This window comes from Vicia villosa, linkage group LG1, assembly GCF_029867415.1.
Source record: "Vicia villosa cultivar HV-30 ecotype Madison, WI linkage group LG1, Vvil1.0, whole genome shotgun sequence".
In the NCBI taxonomy this organism is placed as follows: domain Eukaryota; kingdom Viridiplantae; phylum Streptophyta; class Magnoliopsida; order Fabales; family Fabaceae; genus Vicia; species Vicia villosa.
In genome coordinates this window covers 155,057,033-155,079,234 of record NC_081180.1, presented here as the reverse complement: position 1 = coordinate 155,079,234, position 22,202 = coordinate 155,057,033, and the positions used below count along the sequence as shown (strand labels likewise).

Genomic DNA, 22,202 nt, shown 5'->3' with positions numbered 1-22,202 from the left:
AGAAATAAGTGTCCACCAATATTTATTTGTTGAGAATTGCTATTCATACAACAAAATTCTTACACTTATACTTACACCTTGTGAAATACATCAAAACATGTTTAATTTGTATTAAAAGAAATGAAAAAAATAAATATTAAATATAGTAGAAAAGCAAAACCTTATAAATGTACGGTAGTAATTATATTTAGTGTAAACACATCATTACTCTTATTTGTTGTTTTGTTTGGTATCCAATACCTACCTAAAATACATCTAAAGACAGAGACAATGCTTATAATGCCAAATACAATCATTTGTTTTTGTAATTGGCTTAAACTAGTCGAATACTCGCGCACCAGTAAATTTATTTGATAAAATATAAATTGTATTTAGATATGTATCAAAATTTAAAATCATCTATTAATTTTAAAATAAACAATAATTATATATATCCAATTGTATTAAATAATCAAAGTAATTATTTTTTTAAAATAATATATATTGTGCTGATAGTAGGGGTGGGAATAGGCTAGGCTAGGCTTTATAAGACTTGGGTCTGGCCTACGATAAACTTACAAGGCCTGAGTCTTGCGTATGGCCTACTATAGGCTCGTTTTTTCAGCCTGACCTGCCCTTTTTAAAAGTCTGGCCAGGCCTGAAAGCCTATATATATATATATATATATATATATATATATATATATATATATATATATATATATATATATATATATATATATATATATATATATATATATATATATATATATATATATATATATATGAACATTTAGACCGACCTATTTAGCACTTTTTCTAATATATATATATATAGACCAATCTATTTAACATTTTTTCTAATATATATGAATATACAGGCCAACCTATTTAGACTAATTTTAATATATATGAAAATATAGGTCGGCCTACAAGGCTTTATAGACTTTTTTAATAGCCTAGGCATGGCCTATTTTATTAAATAGGCTTTTAAAAAAGCCCAAGCCTGACCTTTTTATTAAATAGGTCTGGTTTGGTCTGACCTTAAGTAGGCTAGGGTATAGGTCCCTGTAGGCCGGTCTGGCCTACTCCTACCCCTAGCTGATAGTGACTCGTATAATAAAAAGTTTATTAGATATAAAATATATTTATATCTAGATAAAAATTTGAAATAGCTATTTAATTATAAAATAAAAAATAATTATCATGTAAAAAGGGCCTAGCACCCTCCTCCCTCCTCTTATAAAAGTAATAATAATATAATCATGCAAAAAATGACTCATGAGATGAAAAAATACAAAAAAGGAAATTTTGATATTTTGAAATAAGAATTTAGTCTTTTAAATCAAGAAAAATTATTGATTAAAATAAAATAGGGATAATGATTTATGGGATAAAATAGTTATTCGATGCTATATAAAATATATTTATAATAAATTCAAAATTTACAATGATTTACTTAACTGTAAATTGAATAATAGTCATATAAATTTTATAGTATTAAATAAATCTACTATCTAACAATTGTATTAAATAATCTATTAAAAAATTCAATTGTATTAAATAATCTATTAAGCAGTTCATTTGCATGAACTTCATAAATTGTCCTTTCACAACAAATCATTTCCACTAAGAAAAGAACATTTAAGTAATTAAAATAATTATTGATTAAAATAAAATAGATATTGTGTTGATAGTGACCCGTGTTGATAGCGAGCAAGGGATCTCCGACCCCTGCGATCTCGTCGGGGAGAAGGGCTTCTTGAGCGATCTTGAAGACGTGTACGTTGGGTTTCTGCTCTTGGAATCTCTCTACTTTTCTTGGAAGCTGAGGATATATCATCATGGCGGGGAGAAGTACGGTCACGTTTCTTGATTGTTGGAATCTCGTGATGGAGTTGTTGGGTCGGGTGGAAGGGCTAGACGAACGTCTTCGGTGTCTCCGCAGGGGAGATCATCGGTGATGAACTCCTTCTAATGCCCCGATAGTTTCATTTTGCTGCAGGATCAGGGAATTGGTCTTGTTCACGGCCTCGACTAGGATTGCGGGGGCAGGGTCGGCCAACAAGGGAATCTGAACGGATTCTGGTGCGCTTTCTTGGTGTTTTTTGGAACGGATGGGCTCAGCGTTCTGGTTGCCAAGATCAGGGATGTCTTTAGAAGATGGAGACAAAATGGCGGTATCTCGTTTCCCGGGGACTACGTCCTCCAAGAAAAGGTTGACGAAACCCAAGCTGGACTTGTGCTCAGGAGAGAGAGAGCAGCGGCATGAACATTGGGATATGCGTCAAGACTGGCCATGGTGTGATTGGTAAGAATTGCTTTGGTCTTTGAGTGAGGGGGAGAAAAAAATGGGGATAGCAAGATTTCCCACAGACAGCGCCACTGAACTGAAGGGTGATCGGAATCAGAAAGTGGGCCAAAGACGTGTGCTTGGTGCTGATGAAGAGGAGGAGGAGGAGGAGGAGGAGGAGGAGGGTGTACCTGCAAGGCACTCCGACGAGCAAGTAAGTAGGAGCACAGATACGTGAGAGTGTTTCAAAGTTTAAAATTGTATTACCTAACCCTCAAATGAGATGGTATTTATATAGTCCCCCGACGCTTGGCTATTGGTCCATGTTTTGGGCTAGATCGTTGATCTAGGCCCAAAATGCGAGACTGCCAGGATTCTAGGAGTAAATCTAGGAACCCTGGGAGGCTGCCCGAAACTAGCCGTTAGCCGGACAGATGTGTGGTTCCTGGTCGACACGGTCGCCTGTCGAGCAAAGATTGTTTGGCCCTAGAGGGGAGCAGGGTGTGTGCCTTACTATTGGGATGGAAGTTGTCCGGTTGAGCGAGTTGTCCTCGACCTGAGGGGAAAAGCGAGCTCGATGACGGGCAGGGGAAATGGCGCCACCACAACCCTTAGGTGATTGGACCAAGGTCATTGGACCGTTCTGGGAGTAGGATTGGATTGGGTCATGTCTAGCCATCGGACCAGTCCAGAACAGTTATAATTAATATTTAATAATCAAGTTGAATATTATTTTTATCCACCATATTCAAATTGTATTATGGTATAATAGATGTGATATTTTTTCATGTTTTACTTCTCCATCACCAAATTTTAGGTTTCTTAGTCACTAAGAAACTCAGTTAAAAAGTTGACCCATGTTTTATATATATATATATATATATATATATATATATATATATATATATATATATATATATATATATATATATATATATATAAAATTTAATAATCGGAACTCAATATTATTTTTATTCACCATATTTGTATTATGGTATAATAGTTGTAAAAGATTTCAATATTTTTCTACTTCTTGATCACCAAGTTTAATGTTTCTTCATCACTAGGAAAAAAAATTCATCTTCACCAAAATTATATTTCATCTGCATCAAAATAATATATTTCTTGTATTAATTTTTTTCATTAGACTCCACTTACATTAAATGGTTTTATCATTAGGGTCATGCTAACATGTGCCCTAAGGGTACATGTTAAGATACTATAAATAATTAGAAAAATTTAAAAATAATTAAATGTAATAAAGTCATATTTAAAATTTCGATACATTAAATGCACGCATTCCAAAAAAATATTTCTATAAATATCTTATTATCTTGTGTCCTTGGGGCACATGTTAGCTTTTCCCTTATCATTAAGGTTGTATTTTTTTTAAGGTTTGAAATTTGAAATGATATTTTATTTCTATGATTCTTGTTCCTAGAAATATTATCCCGTGTTTGATAGAAATTTAGATTTTCAAAAAATAATTGTAAAATCTGTTTAATTAAAAATTATAATAAAATAAATATAAAAATAAAGTGAATGATAGTGGAAAGTTAAAATTTGTTAAATTTATTCTCATGGGATTGGTATATTCTCATCCTTTAATTTTTGGAATAAAATGAGATGCAGCATGTGTAAATAATATTTTAGAAAATAAAAAATACTTTGGAATAATGTCTTAAAATTTGAATTAAACATGAAAATATTGTATTCTCATTACCATATTCTCGGATATAGTTTTTAAATCTTAAAGCAAACACACCCTAAAAAATTTAAGCATAAAACTCACATATTCTTATTAAGGCTTTGTTTAAATTGATGGAATCAAATGGAGCATAGTGGAATGGAATGGAATAAAATGATTTTCTATTGTTTGGATAATTTAAAAACGGATGGTGCGGAGCAGAATTGAGTGGTATGAATTCGATTCCATTTCATCACTTACCACCATATTTCTTTCTTTTAATTTGGACGGAATGAACAACTTAGCTTGTTTCGTCCTAAAGTTTCCAAACAATAGAATGGTATGAACAACTTAGCTTGTTTCGTCGCAATTCATAATGGAAACTTCATTGAAAATAATGAAGGTAAAAATTTGAAGCAGGGAACGTCCATTCGCTCCCTTACTTAAATGTCAAAGATGAAATATCTAGAAGAAACCAAAACTTGTAGAGAGTAAATGTCAATGATCATTAACTCCATCAAATCAACAATTCAGTTAAATATCCCACCGAACACATCTCTTGTACTGGCCCAATGCTGAAAAATCTACTTAATAAATGATGCTAAACGTGGGTCTGCACGGTATGGAAGACCGCTTCGAGCTCCTAGATCCCTGCATTTCGCACCGGCCTGAAATGCCGATTAAAAGTCATAAGCTTCCTGTGTCCTTAACCCATATCTCCAATAGGTTCATTGCATGTATATTTATATATATATATACTCTCTCACTCACACAAACACAAAATAAAACCTCTAGGACTGGGACAATATCGTAGGGCTTAGATTAGTTTGATTTGAGTTTACAGGTTCAAATTTTATCACTAACATATGGCAGGCAGTGTAGAATATCTAGCTGAGGGAAGAGCATATAATGACCATTAACATACCACATTAGCAGCAAAGGGCAGCATTGTCTCCAGGGAGAACTTCGAACAAATAGCTGAAAACAAATCAAGCAAAGAACATATACGTTAAGTGATCATTCAATACGAATATATATGGCACACAAAAACCTATGTGAAAGACAATTTGGGGGCCTTTTGAAGACCATAAGAGAAAAATAGAACAAAGTTGTTGAATTACCGTAGATCACAGCTCCAATAAATGCATCGCCAGCACCAGTGGTATCAATAAGCTCGGATGGTGGAATGCTCTCAGCTGTACCAATGTATAGTTTCCCGGTAACTGTTCCTGTTCCTTCTGCCTTCAATTTTGCCACTGACTGGGTGAATGGGAAAAAATGATGACTAAAATGTTGATCAAGAATATAAGTAAGCATGTTCTATCAAATGTACAATCTCTGTTTCTAAAACTTCAGGTGTCCAAGACAATCGGTATGTCACTATGAATGTCTAGAGAACTTGTATTTATTTGTAACATAATAGATATTTTAGCTCAGAAAAAATTTTAAAAAATACCATTTAGCAGATATTAGGTCAAACGTTGTATTAGTCAAAAGAAGGTCAAGTGTTGTGGTTCAAACTAGTATATACTAAAACATAGATAATGTCAGGGCATGCTAGATGCAAGTTAAAATTTCCTTATATGTAGTACTAGTATGTTTGTAGAATGTAGACCATAAAAATGGCCTTGTCCATTCAAAGATTTCATTGTCTTCCATATCAAGATTTGCAAATAAATGCAGGACTATCAAACGTGGACACCTTTTCTGAAAGGTTTACTGGCGTCTCTAGAATGTCTTCCTAGTTCCCACTATTGCTAGATAATCTATCCAGTTTATGTGAACAAAGCAACACCACTGTGTTCATTTAGTTTGGTTTTCAATACCATTTAGAAATAAACAAAGATTATATAGGTTATCATTGGAACATTAGTATAAAAAAACACAGTTGTTGCTAGAGGGATTGGAAAATAATATTGGCCTAATGAATGATTAAAGAAAACACACTAATACTTGCATGAAGAATCATATAGCATTTTCTGTGTTAGTGTCGCATGCTGTTTACTTCATCGTACGAAATTGGCACAAATGGCATATAGCTGGTAAGATAGAGCCTATATAGCAAGGACACGCCAATGGATTTATTCTAAGAATAAATTTTCACAAAACCCTTGCAAAATAGATCATTCTAAATGGTTTCACTATAGATTGGGTGTTTGAAATAGCCCAACAATTTCAATTGATTTATGTACAATATTCCCTGCTTTGTGGATTAAAGCTTGGTAGACTTCACACTTTAGTAATACCACAATAGAGAAAAAGAGTTCTAGGTTTAATCTGCATTACCGATGATATGCAGGTTGGAACGGATGCGTTATTATCCTTTCTTAACTCCAGTGATTCCAATAAGTTGTCTACATCCACTTCTTCAGTGGAAGGACTTGCTGCCAGAAACGGTTAAATGATTAAAACCAGTTTACATTAAAAGCAGATACAACTGTGATTACGCCAGCAGTCATCTAAACGTACCATTAACACTTCTCTCAAGCATTATACAACCATCTTTTCCCAAAGTTACAGCCACAAATTTTACATTGGGCAGCCTTAAAAGGATAGAAACAAGTGCTTGTGGAATAGTTGATGTCTCTGTCCATGCCTGTAAGCAAAGAAAGGTCATATTGTGTGTATTCTATAATGCTTAAAAGGAACTCAACCCCACAGAGCAGAGTGAAAAAAATTCAGTAAAACAAATGGACACATATTTATACAAAATTTTAAACGTTAATGCAACCAGAAAAGATAAAAGATATGTACAATTGGTATCATAAAAGGAATATTAATTTCCCACAAACAAAATATATATAGTTTATAGATAATTGAAATAACACGTGTACAACTAAATATGTAATTTTGGGGGGACAGATTATAGTCTTTTCTTTTGATGCTAAGACCCTCAAGACAGTATATATTATTCTCAATAAATAGTACATGTACTTTCTGCATGATAGAACATAAAAGTAAACTGTTTAAATCAATTAAACATTTCTGCACATTTTGAGAGAACCGTAGTATTATTTATTTTTTTACAGACAGCAGTTTAATATAAAACAATGCAATCACCTTTGGAAACTTCGCTGAGCATACAACATAATCAGCTAACTTCAGGAGATCATCCAACCCTTCCCTTGGTCTTTCTGCATCAATTAAGATGGGTATATTCTTCCTAGCTGCCTGCACTGGAAAAATACAAGATTTTGCTTACTTCTCTCCATGAAGCTCCCTTCTCCCTTTCCCAACCTCCTTTACAAGCCAAAGAAAATAGCTGAAAAGGTGTAAAAGACACCGAGTATGTGTTTGGATAATAAATTAAAGAAGTGCATTTTATTTTATAATAATTATTCATAAAATACCCTGTTTTGATATTTGATACAAGAGTTTTGAAGATTACATTTCTCGTAATTTGATCATCTTGTCACACTTCTGATAGGGTTTTGATATTTGAGTGAGTATTATAATTAACATATAGATGAATGCACAATTATTATAAACTCTATCAGATAAATAATTCCCTGCAGAATACGGTTACACAGTGACAGGTTTTACCAACTGTTGTACAGAATAAAGTAATGGCTAAAACTACACAAACCTCTAGGAATTAGAGACTAGAGAGCCTAGCCTCTCCCAAACCGTAACCAAAATAAAAGACAACTGAATTGCTGTAAATGTCCATTTTATTCTATTTAATATAAGTAAACAGATTATATTGTGCCTGCTAACAACTTCTTTATCATTTAAGTCAGCACTGTGAATGATTTCATGTTCAACCATTGACATTGGTGTGGTGGTTGGTATTCACATAATAAAAGAACATTAATTAGCATTAAGCAATATTGGCTACAAAAGTAAATGTTTCTTGAATGAAATCTAGCATGATTTGACTTCTAAATATGACTGGGTCCTAATAGTTAACATCCAAGTTGCAAGTAAAATAAATAGGTGGTAACCTCATGGGCAACGACTAGAGCAGTTTCATATAACCTCCCATCAAAATATACAATGCTAGCTCCATCCAATACAGATAACAAACTCGATTCTGAAAGATCTTGGGGTATCATTGGAGGATATCCAGGGGTATGTATACAAGTGCGAGTTTTCCTGAAAAATTACAGTAAGAACGAGTCAAAGGGTAATCTGGTACTTCAAACCTCCTGCTATTACAGGATCCAAAGAAGGATTAGACCCATTTCAGATATATTGTAGGAAGCATTGGCTTGCCTTTGCAAGAGGCTATTCCACAACTTTAACCAGTAACCTCTTAACGACATTCTAATACCCCTAACTGTTACGCTAAGGCTCCCTCTCACTTAGAATGATACAAGTCACGATTTAAATTTTCAACTGTTTCATTGCCAGAACATGCTTGAAGATCTTAACATTAATATGAATAACTGTATCACATCATTTTTGTTTTACTCTTTCTACTAATGAACAATTTCTCCTTCCAATTTATGCATCATGTTAGCTACTTTTGGAAACAGGTCTTAGGTATTTTGAAGTGTCCAGAGATGATTGACACAAAAAAAAAAAATGGAGACGAGGCAAGTGATAGAAAATAGATATGTGAGTATTATATTAAGTGCAATGCTTGCAGCCAGAGCTCATTTAATGACCAAAAAAAAATACTAATTTATATTCAAAATCATACAAAGTAACCTGATCCACCTAACTCATCCTCCCCCACCCCCCTCTTTTGAAATTAGATCATTAATATACTCAGCAAAGAAGTCAAGATTTTGTCACCATAAACAAGACAATGACCATTACGTTTCGTTGTCCACAATAATATATGTAAATGGTGAAATTCCCTCTTTAGACACCTGCAAATAACAAGGAGCATAACCAAAAAAAAAGTGTTAATAAAATAGTCGAGGCCATTGGCTGTTCAGAACCCCACTACGCTGCTTTTAATTCTCAACGGAATAAACTCTTATTCATATAAAATCATTAGGAAAATATACTCAAAGTAATTAGTCGGGAGTGTAAACAAGAGTAATGAGATTGCACGAGCATATAAACAAACAAACAAACAAACAAACAAATATAATTAGTTGGAGAGTTGGAGAAATGATAGACCATGGATCATGTACTTACACCACGAGATTATAATGTTACCACCAATACGAAAAAGTAATATTTCAAATTTCAAGCTCCTAGAAGATTACAAAATACAATTAAAGACCAAAAATGTTCAATTACCACAATAAAAGATGTATCTACACCATCAACTTGTAGTTCGTCTAACATACCCCTGCCTTGGCTGTCATCTGCAATCTAATGAGCACCAAACACGTTCGTAAAACACGGACAAGCACACAATGGTTTCAGAATCAGTTAACTTAAACAGATCTTAAATAGAGAAACAAATAACCTTAGAAATAAGCCTTGTGTTTAGACCTAAGCGAGCGAGACAGGTTAAAGCATTGGCTGCATTGCCACCACCTTGAACCTAAAAATTACAAAGCATAAATCAACTCTTGAAGATTTAAAAACATTTTGAGCAATATATTAACAAAATAGTAAAAAAAAAAAAAAAAGTAAAATGTGAAAGAAGAAAAGCGAACCTTCAAGGTGGTGGTTCTGATTTTATCATCTGGCTTAGGGTAAGCAGCAACGGTAGCCAAGAAATCGACGGTTAGCGATCCACAACCAACCTGCATAGGATAGTGCGAGTATGTGTAAAGAGAAAGGAAACCGTTGAAATTCGGCGGGAATGGAAAATGGAGAGAGGGGAACTCACTACGGTGGCGTTTTGAGGAACGGAGGAGCACATTTTAACCCTGAAATTTCTGGTGCGATGGTTCCTTGTTGACTGAAATTCAACAAACAAATAGAAAAAGTTAAATTTGTATGATTTTTCAAGAGAGAGAGAATGAGATATTGTTGTTATTGTTACGTTGTGGAATTTGAGAGGTTGAAGGTTGAAATTGAAAGTTGAAGAAGCAGTAGTGTTAGAAGAAGGCGTGCATAGATTCGACATGGTTTGGGATTGAAGCTGCTGCTGTTGCGGATTGTTGAGATTGGATTACTCTGTTCTGGTTTCAACGGAGGGATGGAAGAGTGGTGATTGGCTACAAGTGAAGTGGATCAACTTTTCATCCACGTGGAGTTCGTGTGCTTACTTCAACTTTCTATTTATTTTTATTTTATGATAACTAAGGTTAAGCAAATACTAAACAGTTAAGTACGAGGTAATTGAATAAATTCTTGCATCCAAACGAATTTAAATTAATATTTTTATGAATAATTAATAAAATAAAAAAATTTAAATTTTTTTAAAATTTAATTTAATTTTTAATTAGAATTTGGGGTGACTGTGATAATCAAGGAAGAGAGAATTTTATTTTTAGTAATAAAAATATATAATTAATTGTATGTAAAATTATGTCTTATGCATATGTTATGTGATTGAAATGTTTTCAAGTTTATAGCTTTTAAATTTTTTGAATATTTGACTTTGTCAGAATATAACAAAACTTGATCATTTAGCTTGTATTTGTATTTCATGTTTATAGCTTCTGTTGTGAATTCAATGTCAAGAACAAAGTATAATGTAAGAGAAGAATAAAGAACAAGGAAGAAGAAGAACACAAGAATTGGTTATAACTGATATTCTTTTACTTTCTCTTAGAAAACAAGATTACAAGTTTACAAGAATAACAAATAATCTCTCTCACCCTAAATCAGGATTTGTAACTGAGCAATGATGAGAGACTAGTATGTTATTTATAATAAAACCTACCATACTAATTAATGGATTTTTTCCACAAGGCTCATTACATAAGTCAACTTAATAAACAAGTTAACTTAACAAATTAGGGTTTAAACACTAAAACCTAATTTAACATGCTAACAGCCCTAGCATCTTCGACACAAGCATGTGAACAACCTTCGACTTCATGCTTAATCTTGTCGAACCAAGAAGCTACCCTTCGGCCATACTAGAGTTCGATCCAATATCTCACAAATCTCCATCTTGGACCTAACTCTACAACGTCAAGGAAACAAACTACCTTTCTTCATGCAGCTTTATCAACTGCATACAGTGGAAAAACTTGCAACTCGGTAATGTCTTGGTGATCATATCAGCAACACTGTGATCTGTCGAAACCTTCAGCACTTGGACTTCTCCATGCTCGATTACTCCTCTGACGAAATGCAACCTCACATCGATGTGCTTAGTTCGCTCATGATATGTTGAGTTCTTCGATAGGTGTATTGCACTATGACTATCACATTTAATAGTGATACCTCGACCTTGAAGTTTCATCTCCTTCGCAAAATCTTCAAGCCACAATGCTTCTTTCACAGCTTCAGTTAGGGTAATATACTCCGCTTCAGTGGTTGATTGAGCAACAATATTCTAAAGTGTTGCTTTCCAACTAATTGTAGTGCCGAACGTAGTGAAAACATATCCAGAAATAGATTTTCTGGAATCCATACAACCTGCATAATTAGAGTCGACATATCCTTCAATTGTTGCTTTACTATCTTCACCCAAGGCTCCACCATAAATTAGGACTATGTTCAGAGACCCATTTATGTACCTTAAAATCCACTTCAATGTTTGCTAGTGAGCCTTTCGAGGATTCACCATGTACCTGCTTACAAGACTTGCTGCATATGTTATGTCGGGTCTAGTACAGACCATATCATACATCAAAGAACCAACTTTATTAGCATATGGGATGCTGTTCATATAGGCTCTTTCGACATCAGTACTAAGACACTGATCAATACTCATCTTGAATTGAGGATTCGTTGGAGTCACAACTGGCTTCAAATTCGACACACCAAACTTTTTGAGAATCTTTCGTAGATATACCTCTTGAGATAAACATAACTTCGACTTCTTTCTATCTCTTCGAATGTCAATTCCAAGAATCCTGGAAACAGCTCTCAGATCCTTCATATCGAACTTCTTATTGAGTTCAGCCTTCACCCTCGTCACATCTTCAACATTGTTACTTGCTATGAGAATAACATCCATATAAAGCAACAAAATAAAAAATGAATTACCAGGTCGAAATCTAAAGTAAACACAGTGGTCGAACTGACTTCTAATGAAACTTATGCGTGCCATGAATTTGTTGAATCTCCTATTCCACTGTCGAGGAGATTGTTTCAGTCCATATAAAAATCTCTTTAGCTTGCACACATAATCTTCCTTCCCCTTTTCGACATACCCTTCAGGTTGCCTCATCAGGATCGTTTCATCTTGATCACCATACAAGAACGCAGTCTTCACATTCATCTGTTCCAGTTCAAGGTTGAACTCTACCACCATGGCAAGCAACATTCGAATGGATCTATGATTCACAACAGGAGAAAACACATCATTGAAGTTGACACCTTCTTTCTGAGTGAAACCTCTTGCAACTAACCTTGCCTTGTATCTTTTTGACGTTACTCCTTTGTTTTCTTCCTTAACTTTGAAAATCCATTTACAGTTGACTAACCTTGCCCCATCAGGTTTCTTGATCAGTTCCCAAGTATGATTATCATGAATATTTTTCATCTCATCATCCATGGCCTTCAGCCATTCAGTCTTATTTAGACTCCTCATAACTTCCTTGTACTCTCTAGGTTTTTCGTCTAGAACCTCACTTGCAGAGATTAAGGCATAGGCTATAAGATCTGCATATCCAAGTCTCTGAAGTGGCTTGATAGTCATATAATAACATTGATGACCTACCTCTAGGACCAGCCTTAAGTTTATGTATAGAATCTTTATCCTTAATAGTCAAATAGATTCATGATATACCGTAATTATATATATATATATATATATATATATATATATATATATATATATATATATATATATATATATATATATATATATATCAATCAGTTTTTTCTTTTAATAATTTATTCTGTTTTGATTTTTGTGCAAGAACATTTTATTTTATAATTTGGTGTAGCATATTTAATGTATAAAAAGTGTGTCAAAATAGTGTACCTCGAATAGATTATGCATCTTAAGTTATAAATATTTACATTTTTTTACGTAACATGAAAAATCAACTATGGAACATGTATGAAGACTTCAGTGAAAAAATCATAATGAATTCTACAAACTACGTGGTTTTTTTTATACATGACAAGAACAACTTTTATAATTATTCTTCTCTCAAATCCTCGCAAAAAAATCTATACAAAATTGGGTAGACATGAAAAGGTGTTTATATGATAGGTTTTATTGGCCTCGGCATAGAGTGATAGTAATTAATTTGATGAGTTTGAAAAAACAAACGAATGAATATGGTGTACACTTCATTTAAAGATTCATGAAAAATACGTAGGAAAAATGTTTTTCCTACGTATTTTGTTTAATTTTGTTTAAAGATTCATGAATATGGTGTACACTTCATTTAATTTTGTTTTTAATTTAATTTATGGAGTAGTTGATATTATGAATGAGACAAAAAATTATGTTTTTGTTTTTAATTAATTAAAACTTTTGATTGATTGTGTGTAAAATAATTTCTTATGTCTGTATCTATTTAAGAATTTTCCCAGTCTCCATCAAATATATGGAAGATTCTAATGAAAATATGTCATCGAATTCTATGATAGATATATTTACAACTTAATTCCTTAGAGGAAAAGGTTATTATTATATTGCCTTAAATCATGTCAAACGAAAATACTCAAATTCTTCGTAAACCGAGATTCATTATGCTTTTGATATATGTTCACAAGATTCCTCAAATAAAGGAAGTAATAAAAAGGAAAGAGAATTTCTTTGCCAACCTCCCAACCTTCTAGTCCACCTCTGGTGAAAAACTCAAACTACCCTTGACTTCGGAAGTTCATTTCCGAAACGCCTTTTTTTTAAAAAATTATCTTATTTCGGAAGTTCATTTCCGAAAACAGCATTTCGGAAATGAACTTCCGAAATACTGCGCGTTCTGCAGATTTAACAAAACACTCCCCCTCCCCCATTCATTTACCCTAACTCAAATAAAAAACAACCAAAGGCGAAAATTTGTGCAAACACACTTCCAAGGCTGCATCAAGGCTCCAATCACATTGCTATACAACATTCAAAAGCCCACAAATCACTCAATTTGTAAGTTTTGAATTTGTTAGATTCATTATTCAAATGCATGTTATTTAGGGTTTCAATTGCATAAATGATATATGAACTGGTTGTTAGTAGTATTTAGGTTGTTTAGAAGCATTTTGAATTGGTTTTAGGTTTGGTTTTGGGTCTGCCATGGAAGTTGCAGAAAACTCCATCGCAGGGGTGTTTCGGAAGTTCATTTCCGAAAACACCTCTATCCTAGTTTTCGGAAATGAACTTCCGAATTGTATCAGAAGTTTAATTTTTTTAGTTTTTTATTTAGTCTCGCATATTAATCGATTTCAACTGTTTACAGGAACATGTCAGACAACCAACCAGCACGCATCAGACATGAGGTGAAGGAGGTGAAGAAGGTTTCGACCAGCTCTACTTCGTGCTCTCGCGGAGTGAAGGAGAAGAAGAAGGTTTCGACCGGCTCTACTTCTTGTTCCCAGGGGGCCCGGGGCCTGGATGCTCAAGCTCAACTATCTGGCGTGAGAGTCGTGGTTGATGCTGATGGTTCTGAGACTGAGTGGGATGCGGATTGGTATCAGTATCTTCATTCAGAGGAGTTCACTCGTCGGGCAGAATAATGTGTTTTTGTTTTGTTTGATGTGTTGTGTAACGCTCGTCGGGCAGAATAACGTTTTTTGTTTTGTTTGACGTGTTTTGTTTTGTTTTGTTTTGATTTCGGATTGTATCTTTCGCATAGTGTTTTTGGATTTTATTTATCATATTAGTATTTTCTGTTTATATGTCGCTTATTTTATTTGCCGTTTGCGTTTAATTAAAATGCGAGACTGTTTAAGAAAAAACATAAAAAAAAAAAAACCAATTTGTGCATAATTCGGAAGTTCATCTCCGAAGACACCCCCATGAGGTGTTTTCGGAGATGAACTTCCGAATTGTGGAAATTTTAAAAAAAAAAAAAAAACGCTTCGGAAATTCATTTCCGAAGCAGGGGTATTTTGGGATTTTCGCTGGGGTGACTCCCGTAGGGATACAATCCATTGACACCTAATTGCAAAGTTGATAAAGGAATTATGTAGATGTCCATGAATATATATATCTTTTTCTAGTTATGAACATAGTCATGGTGTCATTTTCTAAGCCAACGTGGTTTGGATAAACTAGTAAAGGAAAGAAGTCGATGCAATAAGTATGAAAAGAAAAAGCTTAGTGAGTCAAACCCGAGCAGGGAGTTGTGGTAACACATTTGTATTCAATAGATTGGAAGCATCAGTTACACCAACCATAATGTGAAGTCTCGCAAATCCCCTAAGGTTGGATAACTCACATAAGAGTTTATAAGACATTATATTGCTACTAAATATCTCAAATCATATGGAATTGTTCCTAAGGAAGAGAAACGAGTGGTAAGGAAGAGATATACTTATAAAAGATATAGAATGGGTTATCTTAGATGATGGATGCTCTTTGAAACCCGCAATAACAGCTTTGTTCATCAAAGTTTTTATTAATGATCATATTTAGCCGTCTTCATTGATGGTAGAGTTGTTCACAATGGTATGCCATTTCTAACTTTGAAGAAGTTATTATTTAAGAACGTAGAGGATTTGGTCCAAACCAATAAAAAATGGAAGGTTTCATGGGGTAGGGTCTAATGCATTTGGACTGCTCATACAAAATATAGTGATAGGCCAAGCAAGATCAATATTCTGTCATAAATAAGAATTTTTCTACTTTGTGATCTTAGAAAGAGATTGGACTCATACCTTTGATATTTCACCAAAGGCTCATATTATGGGTAGATGCAAAATTAAAGAATGTGAAGAATGATGATGGATATCATTTCATAGTAGAATTCAATGTGTTTAAGGTTTTGTACCTCATTTGAGCCTTATTCCCAAAGAATATGAAGATGGAGGTTTTTCCATAAAAATATCTCTTTTAATAGAGTTGTTTGAATTGAAGTCATAATTCCTCTTTTTGAGACGGTTAATTTTATAACCATGATAACTTTAAACACAAGTGGAGGGGAATTATTATAAATGATTTTTGAAAAACTTTATACAAAAATAATTAATTTTAGAGTGAAGATTCATTTTGGTCCCTCACAAATATTACACGAGTCAAATGAGTCATTCACAATAAATTAGACTCAATTTAATCCCTTATAAAATTTAGCCGGATCATATAAGTCCTTTTGTTTAATATTTTTTTTCAAACCGGTTTTTTCTTAGTTTTGAACGATGACTTGACAGCCACATTGAATTTTATTTATTATTCATTTTTTAAATACAAATTTGATTTTTATTTTTAAATTCATTTTTAAACAATTATAAATTAATAATATAAAAAAGTCAAAATTATTTCTTGTAAGGAGTTGAACTCAGACTCATGTGCTTAATCTTAAACAATTCTAAATTTAAAATAAAAAATACAAAATTTGTATTAATATGGTCTCGAACCTAAGTCTCTTCAGATTAAATGACAGTCAATTTAATAAAATAGAAATTGATTTGTCTATTTGTAAACGATAGTCACTTTACTAACAATAGATATTGATTTGTCTAGTTGTAAATGATAATCACTTTATTAACAATAGAAATTGATTTATCTAGTTGTAAATGATAGTCACTTTAGTAACAATAGAAATTGATTTGTCTTGTTGTAAATAATAGTCACTTTACGAACAATAGAAATTGATTTTTCTAGTTGTAAATGATAGTCACTTTACGAACAATAGAAATTGATTTTTCTAGTTGTAAAGTGTAAATCATTTAACTTGAAGGGACTTGGATTTGAGACATCATAGATAAAAATTTATGTATAGAATTTATTAATATTAGAAGAAATCATGGAAATTACTTGTTTAAAAATTACTTTATAAGAAATAATTTTGGCTTTTTTGATTTTATTTATTGATAACTGTTTAAAAATAAAATTAAAATTAAAAATTAATTTAGTATTTAAAAAAAATCCAACGTGTCAGTCCAGTCACGGTTTAAAAGTATGAAAAGAACCGGTTTAGAAGTAGGAAAAAACCGATTTGAGAAAAATATTAGCAGAAGGACTAATATGATCCGGTTAAATTTTGTAAGGGATTAAGTTGTGTCAATTTTTTGTGAGGGACTGATTTGACTCGTGTAATATTTGTGAGGGACCAAAATAGGTCTTCACTCTTAATTTTACTTGAACCATTTTAATAAGAGAAATGAAGTAGACTTAAACACGGAAGATATATAAATAACAAGAAAATAAAAGAAAAGAGATGTGAGCACTAAAATTTATATTGGTTCAAGTCTTCTTAATATAGGAACTTGGCAAAAAAAAAAAAAGGTTTTTGGGTCGGAGTTGTTCTCTAATGAATTAGCTAGCCATCAACGTTAATTGATTATGACCTATATTTTTAAGAAAGAAAACAGACAAGCTCAGAGCCTAAACGATTAAGTGGGCTCCTAATCTATTTGGGGGAGAGTTCACTCCAAAATCAATTAGACACATGTTCTAATTGATTAGAAAGTAATTTTTGCTTCCTAGTTGATTAAGTAGGATTCTCAATCTATTAGCTTTAGGCCAAAGTTGATTTTGAGAACGTTTAGAAACGATATGAAGTTTTTAAAATGGTTTAAGTGTGTGTCTTGCTCAGACGCTCAGATCTATTATGACTAATGATCCTAAAAAAATATTAAAGGCACATGATCACATGCTAGCTTTCAAAGAATTTAGTTTTTTTATGTTGATTTTAGCATTTGACTTTCTTTGCACTAAACATCAGAATCTTCTAGCTTTGTTTTTTTATTTACTTCAATCTTTTTTTTCTTTGAAGATACTCAAAATTATTTAGATTTATTCTTTTTGTCATCATCAAAATCATAGTCAAATTCACAGTTACCTACATATCACATAAAACCACATTATTATCATTAAATTAGAAAAAAAATTGAAAAATCTTGTGAGCATTTAGATCCTAAATTTTCAAATAATCAAGTGGAATACAAAGTTGTGAACTTGTGATTATTGGGCTTAAGATAATAACAAGTATGATTACAAATCATAACCATGTACAAAAAGTTGTTTAATTGTCTGAACAGAGTGGTATCGGTAGTAATCAAACAGGTTGGTGGAGAGATGTAGTTTTTGAACCCAAACCTCCAAAGAAGTTGTGGGACGGATAGAAAAGTATCGTGTATATTTTCCAACAAAGTTGTTTTACATGTACCACTTGATTATAATTAAGAGGAAAGATTTGGCCTAAGAAGCCTCTAGGCACAAAGAAAAAACATATGATTGACATATGGATTAGAGAGTTGGTCAACTATTAGAAAGGTTCATCTACCACAATCAATTTTCTAGCTTAAATAAAAAGCACTCAATTATGTGTAGATAGATGAAGACTTATCATAAAATGTGTAGAAAGAAATAATATTTCAAGATCATGGTTGAGTTTGATGAAGGACTTTGTGGTTCCTACAAGGTTGATTCTAGGATGAATTGGCTAATTTTTCTTCTTAAATATTGTTGGCTTATCATAACAACTAACTGCTTCCAATATGTTAAGTGGTGAGAAGCATGACAACTGTGTGGCTCAACCTCAATAATATATGGATTCTCAATTATAGGAACTACCAAAAAGATACAGTTGTATTTCTGTCATCTTTATAATGAATGTAATTTTCTTTAAAACTTCTAATTGAACATGCAAACTTTAAATTTAGAACAAAAAAAAAAATACAAACTGAAATGAAAATGCAAATTTTATATTGCTTTACAAATTTATCACACTAAATCATTACAATTTAACTTAGAACAAAAAGAAACAGAGAAAAAATACAAGAATTTTTGAGCTAGAAGATTAATATTTTTTTTTTGTGTAAGCAAGATTCAATTAATCGGAGAACTAAATATTCTCAATATCTGATTACACAGAAAGCGGGAAAAACCCGCCAAAAAAAGAAATTACAAACCAATTAAATTTACGATAGGAATAACAACGGATCCTTGTTAAACTCGTAAAAACTACAAATGGGATGAGTAATTTCTCCAATAAAAGACCATTTCCATGTCATAGATTTAATCTTCCATATCGTGTTATTCACATCCCAAGCTTCGTTGCGAAAACATATCCCGTTCCTAGTAATCCAAAGAATCCACATTGTAGCTAACCACACAACACCTAATTTACCCTCTTTCACTTTTTTCTTTTTACAAAAAGAATACCATTCCATAAAACTCGTTTTACACTCTTCTTCCATGACCCTCCAAGGCTTCCCAATCCAACAAGAAATATCCCTCCACACCACCTCCACACCTTTACAATTCAAGAAAGAATGTTCACGGTTTTCCGGATCGCTACCACAAAAAACACACTTTAAATTATCTTGAGACAAAACTATACCTCTAACCAAAAGTAAATCCTTAAAAGGAAGTCTATTCACAAAAAACCTCCAACCAAAAGCTTTGATTTTAAAAGGTACATCCAACTTCCATATTAAAGACAAAGCCTCATTGAACTTCTCAAAAGGCCCGAACGGAATTCGCTTACTAACAAAATGCCTATAGCAAGAAGCCACGGAGAAAAAGCCGTCCACCGAGAGCTTCCAATAAACCTCATCTTTCCCTACCAAACAAGGACCGAACCCCTCAATAGAATTCCGGAATGAATCCCACTTCGATCTCAAAGAAAGACTAGAAATTTGATTATCACGAATGCCACAATTTCCCCATTCCCAAATGCCATTATGCCACCCTCCCATACCCGCCACAGACACTTTTTTCAAACTCGAAAAAGAAAATAGTTCCGGATACTCGTCTCTCAAACTCTTGTCATTCCTCCACTTAGACTCCCAAAAAGGAGTAGAAAACTCATTACCCAATTTAAAAACACAATGGGCGGGGAACGGGTCCTCTCCCTCTTTACCACCAATAGAAAGAAAATCTTTCCACCAAACAGAAACGGAAGAAGAAGATGAGGAGAGAGAATTATAAGGAGAAGAGAGCAAAGAAGACATACCTCCACAAAAGCTTTTCATGGAAACATCACCATAACGGGCTTTCAACAAATTAAACCAAAGCGAGTTCTCGCCCTTAAGAATTCTCCATCTCCATTTGCTAAGAAGAGCCAAATTAAAATCCGAGATATTCTTTATGGCAATACCACCATACTCAACCGGGAGACAAACTTTCCGCCAACTAACCCAATGAATACGCCTTTTATTTTCCTCCCCCGAACCCCCCCAAAGAAAGCTACTTTGTAAACTAGAAATCTCCTTTACAACCTTTAAAGGCATCTTATAAAAGGACATGGTGAAAATGGCAAGAGATCCGAGAATAGATCTTAAAAGGGTAATTCGACCTCCCAAACTAAGAAAACGGTTCTTCCAACCCGCAAGACACTTCTTCATTTTTGATAAAAGAGGTACCCAAGAGGCATACTTCCTTGGATTACAACCAATATTAATCCCAAGGAAAATAAACGACTCCTCCTCAATTTTACAAGAAAGAACATAAGCGGCGGCTTCTAAAAAGTTGCCCGTCACATTTAAACCGATCAACTTACTTTTATGGTAATTGATCCCAAGACCCGATACCAACTCAAAAGCCTTCAAAACCACTTTAATAGCCCAAACTTGATTCCAACTTCCTTCACCAACTAACAATGTGTCATCCGCAAATTGTAGGATATCTACCCCACAATTCCCGTTGATATCCACCCCTTTGAAAACGCCGTTTCCAACCGATTTCCGAACTAGACCCGTGAGGCCCTCGACAATAATAACAAAAAGAAAAGGAGATAAAGGGTCACCTTGTCTTAAACCTTTCTCAACTCTAAATTCCTTCGTCGGACAACCATTAACTAGAACGGACATGTTGCTATTAAAAACCAACATTTCCATCCATTTCCGCCACTTATCACCGAAGCCCATTCTTTTTAACATATACCTAAGAAAATTCCAAGAAACTTTGTCATACGCCTTCTCGAAATCTACCTTAAATAGAAGACAACCTCTTCCATCTTTCTTTGCAAAATCCACCACTTCATTAGCAATCAACACCCCATCAAGAAGAAGCCTATTCGGAACAAAGGCACTTTGACAAGGAGAAATAATGGAATGAAGGACCTTTTTCAATCTACCCGCCAAAATCTTTGAAACCAACTTGTACATACAACCCACCAAGCAAATGGGCCTATAATCATCCAAAGAAACCGGACTAGTGGACTTAGGAACCAAAGACAAAAAAGAAGAAGTTACGGCCTTGGAAATAAAGCCACCGGAATGAAAATAATTAAGATAGTTTATAAAATCCTCCTTGATGAAACTCCAACACTTCCTTATGAACATAAAGGAGAATCCATCCGGGCCCGGACTCTTATAAACTGAAATACAGTGACTCGATTTTAACTTTGATGCTCTAATTAATAAAGGATGCCAAGTATGGATCGGTGCGATATGGAAGACCGCTCCTAGCTCTAAGAGATCTACATTTAACAGCTGCAAGTAAAACATTCATATATATATATATATATATATATATATATATATATATATATATATATATATATATATATATATATATATATATATATATATAGCAGTTAACAAAAACATATTTATGCAACAATCTTGGTAGTTACTTGCATCTTAAGCTACCTACCACGTGAGAAGCAAACGACAACATTTTCTCTGGCAACAAGTTGGCACAGATAGCTGCAAACAAAATAAACAAAACAGTTCATGAATTGGCGAACTCGTCAAAATTTAGAACATGGAAATAAATGTGTCGCTAGTTTAATGCGTGGAATGTGAAGAGGTTGAACATACCGTTTAATGCGTGGAATGTGAAGAGGTTGAACATACCGTATAAAACTTCTAATGTGAAGAGTTGTCGATATCCACTTCTTCTAATTGAGAATCTTTTGCTAGAAAGTAAATTGAAAATTACTCCCTCTGGCCTTAATTATAAGCAAATATTCTCTTTTTAGGTTCATTGAGTAATGAATGTATCTGGTCTACATAAAAGACCAGATACATTCATTACTCAATGAACTTAAAAAGAGAATATTTGCTTATAATTCAGGCCGGAGGGAGTACATTATATAAGGAAAATAATTAATCGAAAACAGAAACTTATGTGTCTTCTGACACCTGTCCACTTATGTGTCTTAAATATGAAACTTCCTCTAACACGTGGTTTATAACTATTGAGTAAAAA

General features: G+C 33.4%; 1 protein-coding gene across 1 annotated transcript; it reads right to left on the bottom strand.

Annotated features, from left to right (window-relative positions):
* Window positions 1-4,346: 4,346 nt before the first annotated feature.
* Window positions 4,347-10,068, bottom strand: LOC131644506 (uncharacterized). The gene is made up of 13 exons (XM_058915023.1): window positions 9,852-10,068; window positions 9,696-9,767; window positions 9,520-9,609; window positions 9,327-9,404; window positions 9,155-9,229; window positions 8,723-8,775; window positions 7,903-8,053; window positions 7,019-7,129; window positions 6,428-6,554; window positions 6,245-6,342; window positions 5,080-5,218; window positions 4,884-4,936; window positions 4,347-4,626 (listed from the first exon to the last, which is right to left on the bottom strand). The coding sequence occupies exons 1-13, from the start codon at window positions 9,933-9,935 to the stop codon at window positions 4,543-4,545; spliced, it is 1,215 nt and encodes a 404-aa protein (XP_058771006.1). The 5' UTR covers window positions 9,936-10,068; the 3' UTR covers window positions 4,347-4,542.
* Between the last annotated feature and the right edge of the window lie 12,134 nt (window positions 10,069-22,202).